Here is a 19370-nt window from a genome sequence, read left to right on the forward strand (position 1 = left end):
GTTGATCTAGCAGAGTTAAGTCCATCTAATGATTTAATTTGTGGCAGCAAAGTCCTAGAGCAACAGACCACACTACAGTATGTCCTGAGGAATAACAGACCAACTTGATTTAACGAGTGACCAACATACTAATACTGTCGCTTTTTGAGTGTATTGAAAGGCAAATCGAAAAATATGTTAAAAGAACTGCCATTGGAAATAATGAGGTTAATGGTTAGTTACAAAGGTAATCTTTATTGTTTGTTACATATTTGTGTTTGACTTGGATCTCTACACCACAGGCATTGCCTCATTGACTCTAGTCTAGGCCCTAGAGAAAAGACTACAATTAAGTTGTACTGTCTTGTGCATAACCAAAGTAATAATAATTTTATGTAGATTATTCTATTGGTTTTAGGTACCTTTTCTATAACAATCCATCATAGGATTGTTTATAAGGATAAAGAACCAATTTAATTTGAGTCATCGGGGAGAATAGAACCTTGGGGCAGTGAAAGTAATGCTAGAAATTCAGGAAAACCACGCGCGCACACATTGGCTGTGAGCTCAGTATAAAGAGCCGCAGTGTTGCCTCTTTTTCTCACATCAACTGCAGGCATCCGATTAGTAGTAATCAACAGTGCTACAGTGCTCTTAAGTGACGGAGGACCGTTTTTCTTCGGGGTTTCGCGTTTTACCCATTTTCTTTTAAGTCTTTTGTTTTTTACTGTTACAAATATGAAGGAAAGGAGAAATACGCAGCCGTTGGTGGTGAGATGTAAACTGGTTCTGGTTGGCGATGTTCAATGCGGAAAAACGGCGATTTTGCAAGTCCTCGCGAAGGATTGTTATCCAGAGGTATGCGAATATTTGTTCTCACGTTGCAATACTGACATTTTAAGATACAAATCATATATGTTCTGCAGAGCATCCATATTGAGTTAGTACATGCCTCTGTGGATTTGATTAGCCTAATAAATGTTTTTGGAAAGTTAGGAATATATGCTAACTGATGATGGGATTCATTTCTAATAGTGCACCATCCGCTTCAGCTAGAGGCTGCCTATAGCTGCTACATGATGCGCATTTCCAAGAATTCAGTTTTCACATTGGATTATATCAACTTTTCTACTGTAGGCTTCTGATCATCACATCACATTGAATTTTCTTTTATAAACCATATATAATAATGCAAAACATTTTTTCATTCATTTTAATTTTTCATTAGTTCACCTTTTCCACTTTTCTATATTCCATGCACATAGGGACATAAAGCATTTACTGCATAATTGCTAATTTGTACTATTTTCACATTAGAAAGCTTCCTTTCATGTAGGTCCTAATTATGAAATGATAAATTCCATCAGTAGTAGCAGGGATATTGACAGACGGGTTATGTTGCTTCTCTGCTTAGACCTATGTGCCCACGGTGTTTGAGAACTACACAGCGTGTCTGGAACTGGAGGAACAGCGTGTGGAGCTCAGTCTGTGGGACACATCAGGTAACAACATCCTTCATCCTATATCATCCCTCCTCTGTGCCAGTAACCGAAAGTTCGCTGGTTCTAATCCCCGAGCCGACTAGGTGAAACATCTTTCGATGTGCCCTTGAGCAAGGCACGTAACCATAATTGCTCATGTAAGTCGCTCTGGATAAGAGCGTCTGCTAAATGACTAAAATGTAAATGTATATCCTCTATCTCATCCGCTATATGACCTGCGTCACAGTGGTCTAAAGTATTCACGCTCAGACCGGCCTTAGCTCTTTCGTTTGACTGTGTTGAACATTGATGCATTACTGACATGACTTACTATATCATAGCAACGCCTGAAAGCACAGCACATCCAGTCTTATAATGTGGCTGCACAATATTGATGTATGTGTAGTGTGTACGACGTCATAGAATCCTGGTCGTGTAGCCTACTGACACTAGCCTACAGCATGGGTTTTCAAAACTTCTCCCCTGGGGACCCCCATCCTTTCCATGTAATTGAACTATTCCAGAGCCAGCAAACCTGATTTAACTTCTCAACTAATCATACATTGATTAGGTGAATCAAGTGAGCGAGTTCAGGGTTACAACTAAATATTTAAACGTCTGGGGTTCCCGAGGAGAGGTTTGAAAACCACTGGCCTACTGAATGTTGTGCTAGCTTACTGACACTATAGCCTGCCCCACTATATGTTGTGCTAACTGAGTAGTGTACCCTGTAGCCTACAGTATGTTATTATAACCCCCCCCCAAAAAAAAAGAAGAAAAAAAGAAAAGAAAAATAAGAAATGTAAAGTGGTTATCCCACTGGCTATAGGGTGAATGCACCAATTTGTGAGTCGCTCTGGATAAGAGCGTCTGCTAAATGACGTAAATGTAAATGTAAATGTAGAACCTCCCCAGGGCCCTCCACTGTAAAACCACTGACCTGAAAACAACCGACTAACTGATAACCTGGATCTGCCCTGCCAAGCTGCACCTGTTCATATCCCATCACATCTAGCCTAGATACAGTACCTAGATCTCATTCTATACACAGATCTCATTCTATATTCCCCCACACTAAATATACAGATACCACTGTAGGCTGCGCTAGATATACAGATACCACTGTAGGCTACGCTAAATATACAGATACCACTGTAGGCTACGCTAAATATACAGATACCACTGTAGGCTACGCTAGATATACAGATACCACTGTAGGCTACGCTAGATATACAAATGCCACTGTAGGCTACGCTAGATATACAGATACCACTGTAGGCTGCGCTAGATATACAGATACCACTGTAGGCTACGCTAGATATACAGATACCACTGTAGGCTACTCTAGATATGTGTTAGCTACAGTGGGTCAGGATGGGTTATTATTAGTAGAATCAGTATGATTTGGCCGTCAGCATACTGTAACACCTTCATGTTACCTTGATATTATTTACATACATCATGATGATCAACCTATAGCCTATATCTCATTCCATACTCAGATACCCTACTCTAGATATGTGTCTGTCGGCTACAGTATGTCAGTATGGCTGAGCCTGTGATTATTAATATGTATTGGTACCCTTTGGCTGCATTCATAGTGGATATTGTCAATCCTTTATATAAGAGACCCACTTGGAGCCTATATAAAGTAATGTTTACCACCGCCATCGTCGTCCACTGCATGACCCCCATGAGCAGAATGAAACGTAAAAATAGTAAATGTAATTTGTTTCAGTGCAAATCTCTGGCTCTTTTTTAATCCGAGCCCTGGCCTCTGATCTGATTGGTCGGACTGTGGCACAGTGCCCGTTGATGGGCAGAGGGCAGAAGGAGGGAGGTGTTAGTGGGAAGAGCCAGTGGATTTGGCAGAGGGAGGTATCAGAGGGTTTTTGGAGCAGATGAGAAACTCAATGAGATACGGTAGTTATGTAGTAGCCTATGATCTACATTTCAATCACCCAAACACTGAAATCATGGCTAAAGTGACTTTCAAAACTATTCTAAGGTGCTACTGCACATCAAGTCCCCCTTTTAAAATGCCTGCCAAAATCCTAATTAATCCTTAAGAGTCTATTGACGCACCCGTGCATAATAAACATAATAAAAAAATCCCCATCAAAATCCGTCAGTTTAAGCTAGAGATATCTGCATGGGCTGCGTCTCAATCCACCGCATCCTCCTATGTCACCTTTCCGCATCTGCGGTGGAAAGTGGCAGAGGGACAGCACTGTTTGTCAGACCAGGAGACAAACCAAAAATCGGTGTCCGAATGGTTTGTCCTACTTATTAATATGACCACTCTATGGATAGATGAGACTTTCACGAACATGATGGTGTCCTCCGGGTCGGCTGAAGGCAATTCAAACAAATCAATGGAAGTATGGAGGTAGTTTTGTGGCAACAAAAATAAGGGGTTAAATATGTGTCCCTATCTCCTAGATATAGGACAGACACTTCATAACCTTATTCCTTATGATTTATTTTTTGACTGTCTTTTTTGCCCTTTATGAATGTGTTATTCAATGCGTTTCTATGGGCTATAGTAGTAAATAATTATTTAACATATTTTTTTATACCTACAAAAATGTAATAGCTAAATGATCCATGGTATGAACATGTTAAAACAATTCCATATGTTAGCTTAGTAGAACCCCCCAACGGCTTACACTAAGAAAATGACCTACCCTCTCCCTCTGTTCTCTCTCTCTCTCTCTCTCTCTCTCTCTCTCTCTCTCGCTCTCGCTCTCGCTCTCGCTCTCGCTCTCGCTCTCTCTCTCTCTCGCTCTCTCACCCTTGCTCTCCCCCTCTTTCTCTCTCTATCCCCCTCTTCTTTGTCCAGTGTCTATATTGAAAACATAACGTCCACCAGATATCTAACATACTGTATGGTCATGGTCGTGACAGGCAGTTCTGCCTAACTGATGTTCATCATGCCTCATGCATGCCACAGAGTGTCCCCATAACTGTAATATGTTCTAATTGTATGAGCTCTACTGCTGCTGCTGTGGCCATAGAATAATAATTACTAGAAAGGACAACCATTCAATTGACTTGAATAGGAATGCCTGTTCTAATAATGATGTTTCTATGCTAGCCTGATTCTCGGAGTCTCTCCTCATTAGTGAAGCTCCTCTCCATTGATTGGACTGATCTCATCATTGGGTTTCGTGGCAGCTCTCTCCGATGGTTCTCTGGGATTTACTGGCTAAAATCAATCCACTGGTTTTAATCAGTACGCTGGCCCGTTCAACATGCAAGAGAGAGAGAGGGGTGTAGGAGGGACTGGGTCTGCCTGACATTTAGCACCACACATACACACACACACACACACACACAGTGGCTGTAACTCATGAAGAGTAAATTAGGATCTACGGTGTTAGATTGTTTCAGAGTGATTGAGGGTCTTTTAAATGCACTTTCTGATACCAGGCTTTGTATTGTCAAGATATATTATAAGATGATTAGGCTAGCCTGTATGAAACATACATTACATTGACATATGCATCTATATTACAGTACACAGACATTTAGCTGATGAGACGATCTGCATTATGCTAGTAAAACATTCCAACATCATTAAGAAATTATAGAAAATATTCCATTGCTGTATTATAACACATTCATAGGGAAGCAGAGGATATGGGGAATGAGTCAGGGTTTGGGTGAATTCCATTGCAATTTTCCTCATTGAAAATGAATTGGAATTTCAGTTTAGATGGGGAATTGACTGAATTGAAACGGAATTGAACCTGACTCTGAAATGTGTGAAGACTTGATCCTATGGTGTCAGGGTGGATACTAATATTTTCCCCCTTCTGTCCATCTCTTTAGTAACCTCTGACCTCTAACCTCACTGTCCTCTTGGTTAATTTTTAGACCAGCAGTAGTGGTAACATCCTAATGGATGGGCATGTGTTGTTTTGTTGCTGTGAGATAGTTATCAGCCCAGCAGACTGCAGCCCTAAGGGGTGGATATGACAGGATAGTTACATCCCAAAACCCAGTGAGTCATGCCAGCTCTCCGTCTGCATCATTAATCTGACTGACTTTAGGAATACCCTCCTTTCCTCTTTCTAAATGAATTGTAGGTTAATGATGTGGATTATTAGGCATAACCATGAAGGCACTCACTCCTTGATTAATATAATACACCCCAAAGTAGACTGCGTCTCTGCCCCTCCCCCACCTGTATGTGCTATTCAACATCCAAATATTCACACTAGTGTACCTTTTAGAATGGATGCCCAATGCATTGCTTCATAGAAGGCTAGTGTGGATATTGGAACAGTCCTGTCCTCCTCTCCTCTTCTTATCTCCAATTCCAGTATCCCTCCATCCCACTTCCACACTACTGGCCCACTTTCCACCTCGACACACCGCTGCAGGCGTTAGTAATGATTGAGTTCAGGCCTAGCCATGATAGGAATGTTGATGCCGTTTTAGTTTTTCAATTTTTTTCTTTCTACTGAATCCTCCCCATCTATGATTCATGCAACAGAACGTCTCCATTTGTAGCAAGGAAAGAGGGAGGAGCAGAGTGGAGGAGAGGAAAGTGAGGTTGAGAGAGAGAACATGTGGCTCATAGTTAGCCTGCTGTCAGTGGTGGGTCAGCTCTCTCACAACGCCTGGAGAAAAGTTGACCATCTCAGAAACAACATACATATATTGCAATCTTCTGAGATGTGCAAAAATAAGACAACCTGAGAGCTCCACTGTACAGTGTGTTGTATGGCTGTGGCGTTGTGAGCCTGAGTGGATAGCTCCACTGTGTAGTGTGTTGTATGGCTGTGGTAAGAGAGGGGAGGAAAAGTGCCTCTTCTGTGAAGGATTAATGGTAGTGGAGGCCTCACTGTGATCTGACACCCTCCCTCCCTCTCCTCCTTCCTCTCCCTCCCTCCCTTCCTTTACTCCCTCCCTCCCTCCCTCCCTCCCTCCCTCCCTCCCTCCCTCCCTCCCTCCCTCCCTCCCTCCCTCCCTCTCCTCCTTCCTCTCTCTCCTTCTCTCCCTCCCTCCCTCCCTCCCTCTCTCCCTCCCTCCTCCAGCTACTGGGGAACAGGATACCTAGGCTATAGCTCAGCGGCTAACACAGTCTTGCTACATACAAGAGACCTGGGTTCAAACCCCAGTTGGTCATAACAGCAGGTCCTTCCTCCCCCTCCCTTTCCCCCCCTCGCTCATCCCTCTTCTCCTGAGTAATGTGTCCATATTTAATTGAAATGGCTCCCCAGCCCCCTGTTTGCATCATGTCCATCGATCTCTGCATTTAAATCAGTGGCCATTTAATGCAGAGTCACACCCTGGGCTCCCCGGTCCGTGACTGCCCTTCTCTTCCCCGACCATTTGGGAGACACACACCCACGCCTCGCACACACACGCACACGCACACACACACTCACCTCTTAATCTTCCCTGGGAGGCAGAGGGATGCTAGCCACCTCCATGCAGAAGCTGACACACTGATCATGATAATGATAGTCGGCCTTCTTCCCTGCCTTTGAACTGCCTTAATTAATTGGTCCGATATTATTAGTGTGTCTGACTGTTTCTTAATGCCATAATGTAAGTTATAATATAGTAATGATAATGTAATATCTATATTTATGACACACACACACACACATTCATACTACATGCACACACACACACACACACACACACACACACACACACACACACACACACACACACACACACATACATTCATACTACACACATCACAACTACTGCTACCAGACTCTTATTATGATTGCTAAATACTGCAAAATTTAAACACTTGCCCCCCTTCCCCAAAACATGTGTAAATATTGCACTATAAATTGTGCTTCCTGTATTATACTGATGCTAAAATGTTTATTCTATTCTACTGATCTATTTACTTTATGTTCGTATTCTTATCTTTTATTATTTATTATTGTTGTTGCATTGTCGAGAAGGAACCTGCAAGTAAGCATTTTGTTGGACAGTACTGTATACCATGTTTCTCCTGTACATACGACTTGAAACTTGAACTAAACAAAGAGGGTTGATGGACTGTGTTACCTCCTGTGTAAAAACAGCAGAAGTTGATGAGTATGATCTGTTTGATATTGTTCAGGTAGTTCAAAGTACATGCTCTCCATCACTCAATGGTCAGGAGTGAGCTGAGAAAACATCCTTAAGATGAAAGCTGTAGTCATTTTTTTACATTTTTAGTCATTTAGCAGACGCTCTTATCCAGAGCGACTTACAGGAGCAATTAGGGTTAAGTGCCTTGCTCAAGGGCACATCGACAGATTTTTCACCTAGTCGGCTCGGGGATTAGAACCAGCGACCTTTCGGTTACTGGCACAACACTCTTAGATACAGACTGAAGTGTTTCGTGAAGCAACAAGCTAGTCCTATTGTTCCTCTACAGAAGCTACACCGTTGACGTTCAAAACGTCAAACTACTCAGATATTCTACCACAGCTTGTCATTATTTCAAACCCGTCTCACAGCAGCTGGCTAATTCAATTTTATCCTTTGATAATGTGGAGAATCATTAACTATTTATGGCCTGGTCTATATGAAGACACACCCATGTTCTTTGTGCTCTTTTTGGAGGCGGTGGTACCGTATCCTTTTCTGTGTTGTTCTGTACATCACATTGTAAATAAATTAGCTTGGATATATGTAATATGTAATGAACGGTGACGTCATCGTCTAGTGTGGTATATATAGCCATAAAGGGAAATGTAGATAGATTATACCCATTAGATAGCAATTGGAAGTCCTATGTAATCAGAGTTAACAACATTATCCCTTCGAGCCTCTCATTTTCCCTTTGATTAGACTAAGAAATGAGAATCACCTTTCACTGATGCCAAATATAACCGATAAACAAAGTGAACGAGAGAGAGGAGACTCAAGTAACCAAGGGGTGTGTGTGTGTGTGCGTGGTGTGTGTGTGTGCCCTCATACGTGTGTGCAGACGTTTTCATGCATGTGTGTGTGCCCCAACATTGTTTTAACAGAGGAATGTGTAGAGCAAGAAGCAGGGTAGGTGGGTGGGCAGTAAGACACAGCAGTGTGTTTGCGGGATGTGTAAAATGATTGATTGGCAGTTGCGGCCAGCCTTTAAGGAGGGGTGGGAGGAATGCTTTATGCAGATGGAGAATTCCAAGGCTGTTGCTGTGGTAACGGCAGAGGGACTGGAGGTATTGCTCTGTGTTGAGTGGGGGGAGGACAAGGGGGCGTTTAGAGGGGAGAGAGAGAGAGGGGGGAGTAGTTGCTTAAGGATTCCAAGCACAGGAGTAGGAGCATCTGCCTGCTCTGCTGCCCCCAACCAGCCTCACTGTTCTGTTCCACTTGCCTAATCCACTGCTAAAAAAGATCATTGTGGATTTAGTGCCTTGGTTGTCCTCATCTCCCCCTCTGAAAGACCAATAGGGGAGAGGATGACAGGGAAAAGAGAGAGGAAAGGCAAAGTACGTCTCAGCTCAGTATGAGAAGTGATATCCCTCCGAGATAATCCCTGGTCTCTGTTCTCTCTATGTCTCTCTCTATGTCTCTCTCTCTATGTCTCTCTCTCTCTATGTCTCTCTCTCTATATGTCTCTCTCGCTCTATGTCTCTCTCTCTATGTCTCTCTCTCTGTCTCTCTCTCTCTATGTCTCTCTCTCTATGTCTCTCTCTCTATGTCTCTCTCTCTATGTCTCTCTCTCTCTATGTCTCTCTCTCTATGTCTCTCTCACTCTATGTCTCTCTCTCTATGTCTCTCTCTCTATGTCTCTCTCTCTCTCTGTCTCTCTCTCTATGTCTGTCTCTCTCTCTCTATGTATCTCTCTCTCTATATGTCTCTCTCTCTCTCTATGTCTCTCTCTCTCTATGTCTCTCTCTCTATGTCTCTCTCTCTATGTCTCTCTCTATGTCTCTCTCTCTGTGTCTCTTTCTGTGTCTCTCTCTCTCTCTGTGCCTCTCTCTGTGCCTCTCTCTCTCTGTGCCTCTCTCTCTATGCCTCTCTCTTTGTCTCTCTCTCTCTCTATGTCTCTCTCTCTCTCTGTCTCTATGTCTCTCTCTCTCTATGTCTCTCTCTCTCTGTCTCTCTCTCTCTCTATGTCTCTCTCTCTATGTCTCTCTCTCTCTATGTCTCTCTCTCTCTATGTCTCTCTCTCTATGTCTCTCTCTCTCTATGTCTCTCTCTCTCTATGTCTGTCTCGCTCTGTCTGTTTCTTTCTCTCACACACACTCTCTTTCTATCTTTCTCTCTCTCTCTCTCTCTCTCTACTCACCCAACTACAGGTTGTTTCTTCTATTACTTATGATGTCTCCTTTCTGCATTATATTTCTAAAAGAAAACAGTCTACTTCTTCATGTTGTCTTGGACCCCTGTTAACAAGTGTCTGTCCTCTCCTCTAGGTTCTCCCTACTACGACAACGTTAGGCCTCTCTGTTACAGCGACTCTGACGCGGTGCTCCTCTGTTTCGACATCAGCCGCCCAGATATTTTTGACTGTGGGCTCAAGAAGGTAATGTTCCCCATCTCTCACTTATGTCTGTCTGTCTGTCTCTCTCTTTCTCTCTCGCTCTAAACAGTCTTCATATCTGTCGGCAAGTCCTCAGAGCTTCTATCTATACTGAACAAAAATATAAACGCAACATGCAATGTGTTGGTTCCATGTTTCAAGAGCTGAAATAAAAGATACCAGAAATGTTCCATATGCACAAAAAGCTTGTTTACATCCCTGTTAGTGAGGATTCCTCATTTGCCAAGATAATCCATCCACCTGACAGGTGTGGCGTATCAAGAAGCTGATTAAAAAGCATGATCATTACACAGATGCACCTTGTGCTGGGGAAAATAAAAGGCCAATCTAAAATGTGCAGTTTTGTCACGCAACACAATGCCACAGATGGCTCAAGTTTTGAGGGAGTGTGCAATTGATATGCTGACTCCAGGAATATCCACCAGAGCTGTTGCCAGAGAATGTAATGTTCATTTCTCTACCATAAGCCACCTCCAACATCGTTTTAGAGAATTTGGCAGAACGTCCAACCAGCCTCACAACAGCAGACCACGTGTAACCACGCCAGCACAGGACCTCCACATCCGGCTTCTTCACCTGCGGGATCATCTGAGACCAGCCAGCCAGACAGCTGATGAAACTGAGGAGTATTTCTGTCTGTAATAAAGCCCTTTTGTGGGGAAAAACTCTGTCTTATAGGCTGGGCCTGGCTCTCCAGTGTGTGGGCAAATGCCCTCTCAGGCCCTCCTATGGCTGCGCTCCTGTCCAGTCATGTGAAATCCATAGATTAGGGACTAATTAATTTATTTCAGTTGACTGATTTCCTTATATGAACTATAACTTAGTAAAATCGTTGAAATTGTTGCGTGTTGCTTCATACATCATGTATGTTGACAACCCTTTAAATAAGTGGATTCGGCTATTTCAGCCAAACCCGTTGCTGACAGGTGTATAAAATCGAGCACACAGCCATGCAATCTCCACAGACAAACATTGGCAGGAGAATGGCCTTACTGAAGAGTTCAGTTACTTTAAACGTGGCACTGTCATAGGATGCCACCTTTCCAACCAGTCAGTTCGTCAAATTTCTGCCCTGCTAGATCTTCCCCGGTCAACTGTAAGTGCTGTTATTGTGAAGTGGAAACGTCTAGGAGCAACAACGGCTCAGTCACAAAGTGGTAGGCCACACAAGCTCACAGAACGGGACCGCCGAGTGCTGAAGCCCGTAGCACGTACAAATCATCTGTCCTCAGTTGCTACACTCACTACCGAGTTCCAAACTGCCTCTGGAAGCAACGTCAGCACAATAACTGTTCGTTGGTAGCTTCATGAAATGGGTTTCCATGGCCGAGCAGCCGCACACAAGCCTAAGATCACCATGTGCATTGCCAAGCTTCGGCTGGAGTGGTGTAAAGCTCGCCGCCGTTGGACTCTGGAGCAGTGGGAACGCATTCTCTGCAGTGATGAATCACGCTTCACAATCTGGCAGTCCGACAGACGAATCTGGGTTTGGCAGATGCCAGGAAAACACTACTTGCCCGAATTGGCATAGTGCCAACTGTAAAGTTTGGTGGAGGAGGAATAATGGTCTGAGGCTGTTTGTTATGGTTCTGGCTCCTTAGTTCCAGTGAAGGGAAATCTTAACGTTACAGCATACAATGACATTGTAGACGATTCTGTGCTTCCAACTTTGTGGAAACAGTCTGGGGAAGGCCCTTTCCTGTTTCAGCATGACTGGCCTGCACAGAGCCCTGACCTCAACGCCATCGGACACCTTTGGGACCAATTATAATAATAATAATAATATGCCATTTAGCAGACGCTTTTATCCAAAGCAACTTACAGTCATGCGTGCATACATTTTATTTTTATTTTTTTGTGTATGGGTGGTCCCGGGGATCGAACCCACTACCTTGGCGTTACAAGCGCCGTGCTCTACCAGCTGAGCTACAGAGGACCACGCAGACTTGGAACGCACACTGCGTTGGAACGCAGACTGCGAGCCAGGCCTAATCGCCCAACATCGGCGCCCGACCTCACTAATGCTCTTGCGACTGAATGGAAACAAGTCCCCGTAGCAATGTTCCAACATCTAGTGGAAAGCCTTCCCAGAAGAGTGGAGGCTGTTATAGCAGCAAAGAGTGGGACCAACTCCATATTAATGCCCATGATTTTGGAATGAAATGTTTGACGAGTAGGTGTCCACATACTTTTGGACATGTAGTGTATGTCTCCAGCCATCAGGCTAGAAATAATCTGGCTGTTATTGGGGTTTTCAAAAATTGCTATTCAAAACAGAGGCAATGTATTGTTGCTGTCTAGTTTATAGCTAGTTTATGTGCTTCACCAGGTCCTTAGACTACTTATGTAGGTATTCATAAGGCAAGTACATTAGTCATTTGGGAGACCTATCTATAGAATTACGAATTAGAATACTAGAATGGGCATGAACCATATGATGCTCTAAAAGGTCAGCCATTTTGGTAAGGGAGTTGGTCAACCATGGTTTGTTTGCCAGTGATGTGATAATATATTGTGTAAAACAATGAATTTGAAGATTATCTGCACTGTTTGTTAGCTAGCTGTAGCCAGCCAGTTTTAGAGGAATGATCAGTGTAGCCAACAATGTTTCTGTGAGATCCGCTATTGGCTTCTTGATTTGTCGCTAGAAGTCGCTAGATGACGTTTTGTAGTTTCCGCGACGACGTCACACCACCAATTTGCCCTGCTGCGCGTTTTCGCCCCCCTCTCCCACCGAACACCCCCTCCCCTTGTGCTTCTCTGCCTGTGTGCGTGCTGATGCTGTGACTTCTGTTGCACAGACAGCTTCTCCCACTCTCGTTTGCAGCAGAATTGAGTGGGAAATGTAGCAAAATGCTATCAAAACCATAGAAACCCTCTGTCAAAACTCCCCAAAGCAGCCTGAAAAGTAACTGAATTTGTTGCTAGAATCTTATACCAATAAATGTTACTGGAGGGGTCTGAAAATGCGCTAAATATAGCGACAAAGTCACTAAGTTGGCAACACTGGGAATGATAACATACATTTCTCAAATTAACTGCCAATATGCCAACATTCCATTTAAGCAATGCAGTCAGTCCACAGCCATACACTGGCTGAAATCAGTTGATGATGTGACTTAGACAAGTTGTAAATGAAACAAGTACTGATATTGTATCATATAATAACACTCACAGCTTTCCAAGAAAATACAAATTGAGACATTTATGGTCTGTTTACATATATTTTAGAGGCTATTTATACAGAAGATTGGTATAAAATCCGTATTAACTGTATTTTGGGTTGACAATTTTTATATTTCTGAAATATCACATGCCTTACTTATATTTTCCTGTATAAGTAAAAACAGGAAATGCATCACCTATGCCTCTACAGCCATTCATTCCAATTAGGAATGAATTCAGGATCTCTATCTGGACTTATCCCTAATCATGACTTGTTCATTATCATGACTACATGTGAGTAAATATCTGCTCTGTTGTCTTTCCAGTGGAAGACAGAGATCCTAGATTTCTGCCCCAGCACACGCATTCTTCTAATTGGCTGTAAGACCGACCTGCGCACTGATGTCTGCACCCTGATGGAGCTGTCCAATCAGAAACAGGTCCCCATCACCCATGAGCAGGTGAGACTGAGATTGCGCACACACAAACACACATACACACACACACACACTGGGTCTGTTCAGGAGGGTGCGATGTTCAGATAGAGCTGTTTTATCTGTTGTATGGAACAGAACAAGGTCTCACCCACTCTCTCCTCTGCCCCCCTCTTCCCTCCTATCCCAGGGTTCCTCCATGGCCAAGCAGCTAGGCGCTGAGGCCTACCTGGAGTGTTCAGCGTTCACCTCAGAGAAGAGTATCCACAGTGTGTTCCGGACGGCCGCCCTGGCTTGCATCAACAAGCTCCAGCCGCTCCCCAAGACCAGCCCCACCCGACACCTCTCCAAGAGACTCCTCCACCTCCCCAGCCGCTCCGAGCTGCTCTCCTCTACCTTCAAGAAGGAGAAGACCAAGAGCTGCTCCGTCATGTGAGTGGAGACCCAGGGCGGGGGGTGCCGCTCCCCTCCCACACGCTGCTCCGATTCCCCAGACCCCCTGACTGTTTGGTTCTGGGAAGGTGGGGGTGGGTTTCATCACGATGGCTTAATCAAGAGAAGGCTCTTCTTCCATGTTGAATCCTTCCTCACTCCCCCTCAAAGTGAAATCAATTCAGAACAGGTGGACACCTTGCTGTCCACTTTGTCCTGAAGTACTCTCCAGAGCATATCTCATATTTTTCAGTACTGTATCTTGGCTTTTTGATCATCAGCTAACTATTGTTCTCACCTGTTACAGTAACGGTATGCAACCATGATGGTGACATGACATCCCAATTATTTAGGCACATGGTGATTTGTCCAAATTGGAAAATGTGCAACAAGTGACAAAGTTTTAACCTTGTGAAGAAAAAATGCCTCTCAAGTCAAAAAATATATCAGACATTACTGAACATTGTATCCCTCCTACACTGCAGAGTGGGAACTATAAGGTGTAGCAACGTGAGCAAATGGGTGGTCTCCCAAATGGGTGTTTGTGCTCTTCTTGATTTAGGCCCAACGGGGGCTGATTGAGAGAGGTGTAAAGAGAGGAGTGTTTGATTTGACCACAGCGAGAACAGAGGGCCATTACACGTCTCATTGTCTCGGCCGTGATAAGAGCAGCAGGTCTAGACAGACAGACAGACAGACAGACAGACAGACAGACAGACAGACAGACAGGCAGGCAGGCAGGCAGGCAGGCAGGCAGGCAGGCAGACAGGCAGGCAGACAGGCAGGCAGACAGGCAGAGCCACATACAGGCAGACAGACAGGCAGACACCAGGCTAGACTGTGAAGTGTGAGCCATCCGCGCTCTTCTAGGCTCTCAGTCAGTGGAGTACCAGGCTAAAGAGGCAATGTACAGAACAGATAGATAATGGAGCTTTGGGATAAGCAAAGAAAAGAGGGAAGTAAAAAAAACAAAGTACATGTACTGGAGTGATAGAAATCCAGTTCTCTCCCACCATTTGATAAAGAGGAAATGACTTCTAGGGAGTGGGGTATTGTTCTAACCTGGGCCATAGACACAACATGGTTTAATGTAGATCTGTCAAGAGATCTGTGAAGTTACATATGGTAATAACCAGGTCAGTGTTGAAATTCCCCTGAGGTGATTCTTTAAAGGACTGTCTGTTTGAAACTAGAATATGCTGCTTAAAAACTGTCAGGCTGAATCCACTGGGGAAATGTGATTTCCAGTTTATGAAGTCCTACTACAGGATAAAATGTTGTAGCATCACATTATTAGGATTTTGATCAGTGTTTCCCCTATATTCATTTAGGAGCGTTGGGTCTAAAACCAGATATGAAGCATGCAGAAAAGATAATGGATCTATATATTTTTTAATTAGATCATCTTTGATAACGAACAATCACCAAAATAAAAACTAGACAGTCAGGAAGAATCTAAAATTCCATTCAGGGCATAGGCCCATATTGATCTTGTTATAATGTTTGAGTCACTCAGAGAGCATAAGAACACAGCATAAGCCATGACAAAATGTGTAGAACTGTAGCCAATTAGCTTTAAAACAGCAACATTTTGTCTGCGGCCAAGAGGACGGCCTCTAAAATGTTTGGTCAGAGGCCACGCCATTGGCCACTCGTGTTGGGTTTCATCACGAGGGCTTTATCAAGAGAAAGCTTCCATGTTGAATCCTTCCACCCCCCCCCTCAAAGTGAAATAAATTCAGAACAGGTGGACACCTTGCTGTCCACTTTGTCCTGAAGTACTTTTCAGTGCATATCTCATATTTTTCTGTACTGTATCTTGGCTTTTTAATCATCAGCGAAACCATTGTTCTCATCTGTTACAGTAACGGTATGCAACCATGATAGTGTGACATCCCAATTATTTAGGCACATGGTGATTTGTCCAAATTGGAAAATGTGCAACGTGTGACAAAGTTTTTACCTTGTGAAGAAAAGTTTTAACCCTCCCCACACGCTAACTTTGCCACCGCTGCTGAAGAAAATCCTAGGGGAAACACTGTTGATAACCAACAAAGATCAAACCATGTGCAGTTTATATTATGGCTTTCACATCATATCCCCCAAGTTCATCCTGATTGTTGAAAATATGGCTGTTGATTTATTTCATTTTCAACAATCTTATGTAGCACTCCATTTCCTTTACTCTCTTACTCTTCCTAAATATTTCTTTTCATCCTTCTATATCTCTTTCTCTCGTTCCTCTAGTAAACCTCCAATGAGCAGCACTTAAGTCCCACCAACATGGAGGGCAGTCCAGTCCAATATGTCGCTAAACTATTACCCTTTTTTTGCTTAAATCTTTGGCTTCATGGTTATACATGTGTGTGTACAGTATGGCATTGATCTATCTCTGCTTTAACCATCAAGCAATAATGATTCAAGTGATTGTGATGCAAAGTCAACTGATCGAGTGGCAATAACAATGCAGCTTTGGGATCAATTTGGGAGATATGTCATGCTACAGCTCCATGGACATACAGTAGCCTATGTACAGTATGGCAAAACAAACTGAACCATCATCATTTCTGCTGTAAAAAAAAGCTGCCGTCCCATCTGTGTTTGCCCCTTCCTCTTCTTCTACCTGTCAGTAGCCACTGGTATGTAGGGTAACCAATGACATGGCTTGCTGTGCCACTAAACAAGTTTTGAATTTGAGAGTAAAGGGGGTCAGTGAGTGAGTAAAGGAAATAAGACTAAGAAGAGATTATCTGGTCTAAGACATTAGGCTCCAGCCACTGTTGGCTTGTTGAAGCATTTTGCATTGGGGTACGTTATGTGGAAGCCTCCTAACTTCAAACAACTGACTAACAAAATGCACAGGCTGGCCCTGTCCAAAGAAATATATTTTTTCCATTATTCGTTTTTGGGTTTATTGGGTTTTAATTTTCGTATTAAAGCGTGAATTGAATCCTTGTTTTTGTTTTGTGACTGAGACTGTGTTTGTTAACCTACACTACAGGTCAAAAGTTTTTTATTTTTACTATTTTCTACATTGTAGAATAATAGGGGAGACATCAAAACTATGAAATAACACATATGGAATCATGTAGTAACCAAAAAAGTGTTAAACAAATTAATATTTGAGATTCTTCAACTAGCCACCCTTTGCTTTGATGACAGCTTTGCACACTCTTGGCATTCTCTCAACAAGCTTCATGAGGTAGTTATGGGGAATGCATTTCAATTAATAGGTGTGCCTTCTTAAAAGTTAATTTGTGGAATTTATTTCCTTCTTGATGCATTTGAGCCAATCAGTTGTGTTGTGACAAGGTAGGGGGGGTATACAGAAGATAGCCCTAATTGGTAAAAGACCAAGTCCATATTATGGCAAGAACAGCTCAAATAAGCAAAGCGAAACGACAGTCCATCATTACTTTAAGACAATACGGAAAATGTCAAGAACTTTGAAAGTTTCTTTAAGTGCAGTCGCAAAAACCATCAAGCGCTATGATGAAACTGGCTCTCATGAGGACCACCACAGGAATGGAAGACCCAGAGTTACCTTTGCTGCAGAGGATAAGTTCATTAGAGTTACCAGCCTCAGAAATTGCAGCCCAAATAAATGCTTCACAGAGTTCAAGTAACAGACACATCTCAACATCAACTGTTCAGAGGAGACTGTGTGAATCAGGCCTTCATGGTCTAATTGCTGCAAAGAAACCACTACTAAAGGACACCAATAAGAAGACTTGCTTTGGCCAAGAAACACGAGCAATGGACATTAGACCGGTGGAAATTTGTCCTTTGGTCTGGAGTCCAAATTGTAGATTTTTGGTTCCTACTGCCGTGTCTTTGTGAGACGCGGTGAGGGTGAACGGATGATCTCCGCATGTGTATTTCCCACCGTAAAGCATGGAGGAGGAGGTGTTATTGTGTGGGGTGCTTTGCTGTTGACACGGTCTGTGATTTATTTAGAATTCAAGGCACACTTAACCAGCATGGCTACCACAGCATTCTGCAGCGATATGCCATCCCATCTGGTTTGGGCTTAGTGGGACTATCATTTGTTTTTCAACAGGACAATGACACAACACACCTCCAGGCTGTGTAAGGTCTATTTTACCAAGAAGGAGAGTGATGGAGTGCTGCATCAGATGACATGGCCTCCACAATCCCCCGACCTCAACCAAATTGAGATGGTTTGGGATGAGTCGGACGGCAGAGTGAAGGAAAAGCAGCCAACAAGTGCTCAGCATATGTGGGAACTCCTTCAAGACTGTTGGAAAAGCATTCCAGGTGAAGGTGGTTGAGAGAATGCCAAGAGTGTGCAAAGCTGTCATCAAGGCAAAGGGTGGCTATTTGAAGAATCTCGAATATAAAATATATTTTGATTTGTTTAACACTTTTTTGGTTACTACATTATTCCATATGTGTTATTTCATAGTTTTGATGTCTTCCCTATTATTCTACGATGTAGAAAATAGTAAAAATAAAGAAAAACCCTTAAATGAGTAGATGTTCTAAAAGTTTTGACCGGTAGTGTATGTGGTGAGCTGTGTTAGTCAGTCAGTCAGTCCCAATGACTAGAGGAGTGATTTGACTTGTACAAAGGCTCTAGTTCCTTGTTGGTCACACACTGGAATTCCTCAGCAACGCCTAGCAACAGTTCAACACAGGAAACCAATCGAGACTCACACTGGCTCCTCTGAGTCTCTCGGTTGGTTCGTAGCTCAGATAGGGAGTGAAAGAGGGCGAATCATATAACAGGACATATCCACATACAGTGTAACTCCACATTCCGCTTCTATCTCAAGGGTTGATCGGAATTTGGATTCAGAATCTTTTTTTAATTTTTTTTTTATAGTTCCAAGTTCCAAGCTCATACAGGGGGCTCAGGTATTGGATATAGAAGCATTTCATGGACCATATCAGTTAATAATATGCAGCCAGCCAATGTGTAGTACAGTCAGTGTGTGGTACGTTGATGCAGTCCAACTCCTAGCATGTCCTATAACAGTTGTATGATTGTACATATCTTGTTTTATAATCTTTGTAAAGACATCTTTAAACAATGTCGCAGGAAAATGTTTGATTCAAACGATGAAAGACCAATATGTTGTTGTTGATGTGAATATTTATTTGATAGCTATTATTGCTATTTTCTTAGCTTTTTTTGGTTGACATGTATTTGTTTGAAATGTATTTTGGACATTGGACCTTCTCTCCTTTTCTTTTGCTCTGCTAATAAAGCTTGCCATGACTGGCACCATGAGTTACAGTTTCAGTTGTATTTATTAACTAACGTAACTCTCAGACACCCACAAATGAACCAATTAATTAAAGGAAAATGTTATACATTTTGGTTTAATTTATGATTGTCCTGGCAACATA

At 42.9% G+C, this 19370-nt stretch overlaps 1 protein-coding gene across 1 annotated transcript; it reads left to right on the forward strand.

Annotated features, from left to right (window-relative positions):
* Window positions 1–575: 575 nt before the first annotated feature.
* On the forward strand, window positions 576–14689 carry LOC121545891 (rho-related GTP-binding protein Rho6). The gene is made up of 5 exons (XM_041856787.2): window positions 576–837; window positions 1394–1481; window positions 9839–9948; window positions 13458–13592; window positions 13756–14689. The coding sequence occupies exons 1-5, from the start codon at window positions 718–720 to the stop codon at window positions 13999–14001; spliced, it is 699 nt and encodes a 232-aa protein (XP_041712721.1). The 5' UTR covers window positions 576–717; the 3' UTR covers window positions 14002–14689.
* Window positions 14690–19370: the final 4681 nt, after the last annotated feature.

The sequence above is a fragment of the Coregonus clupeaformis genome, chromosome 30 (assembly GCF_020615455.1).
Source record: "Coregonus clupeaformis isolate EN_2021a chromosome 30, ASM2061545v1, whole genome shotgun sequence".
Taxonomy (NCBI): domain Eukaryota; kingdom Metazoa; phylum Chordata; class Actinopteri; order Salmoniformes; family Salmonidae; genus Coregonus; species Coregonus clupeaformis.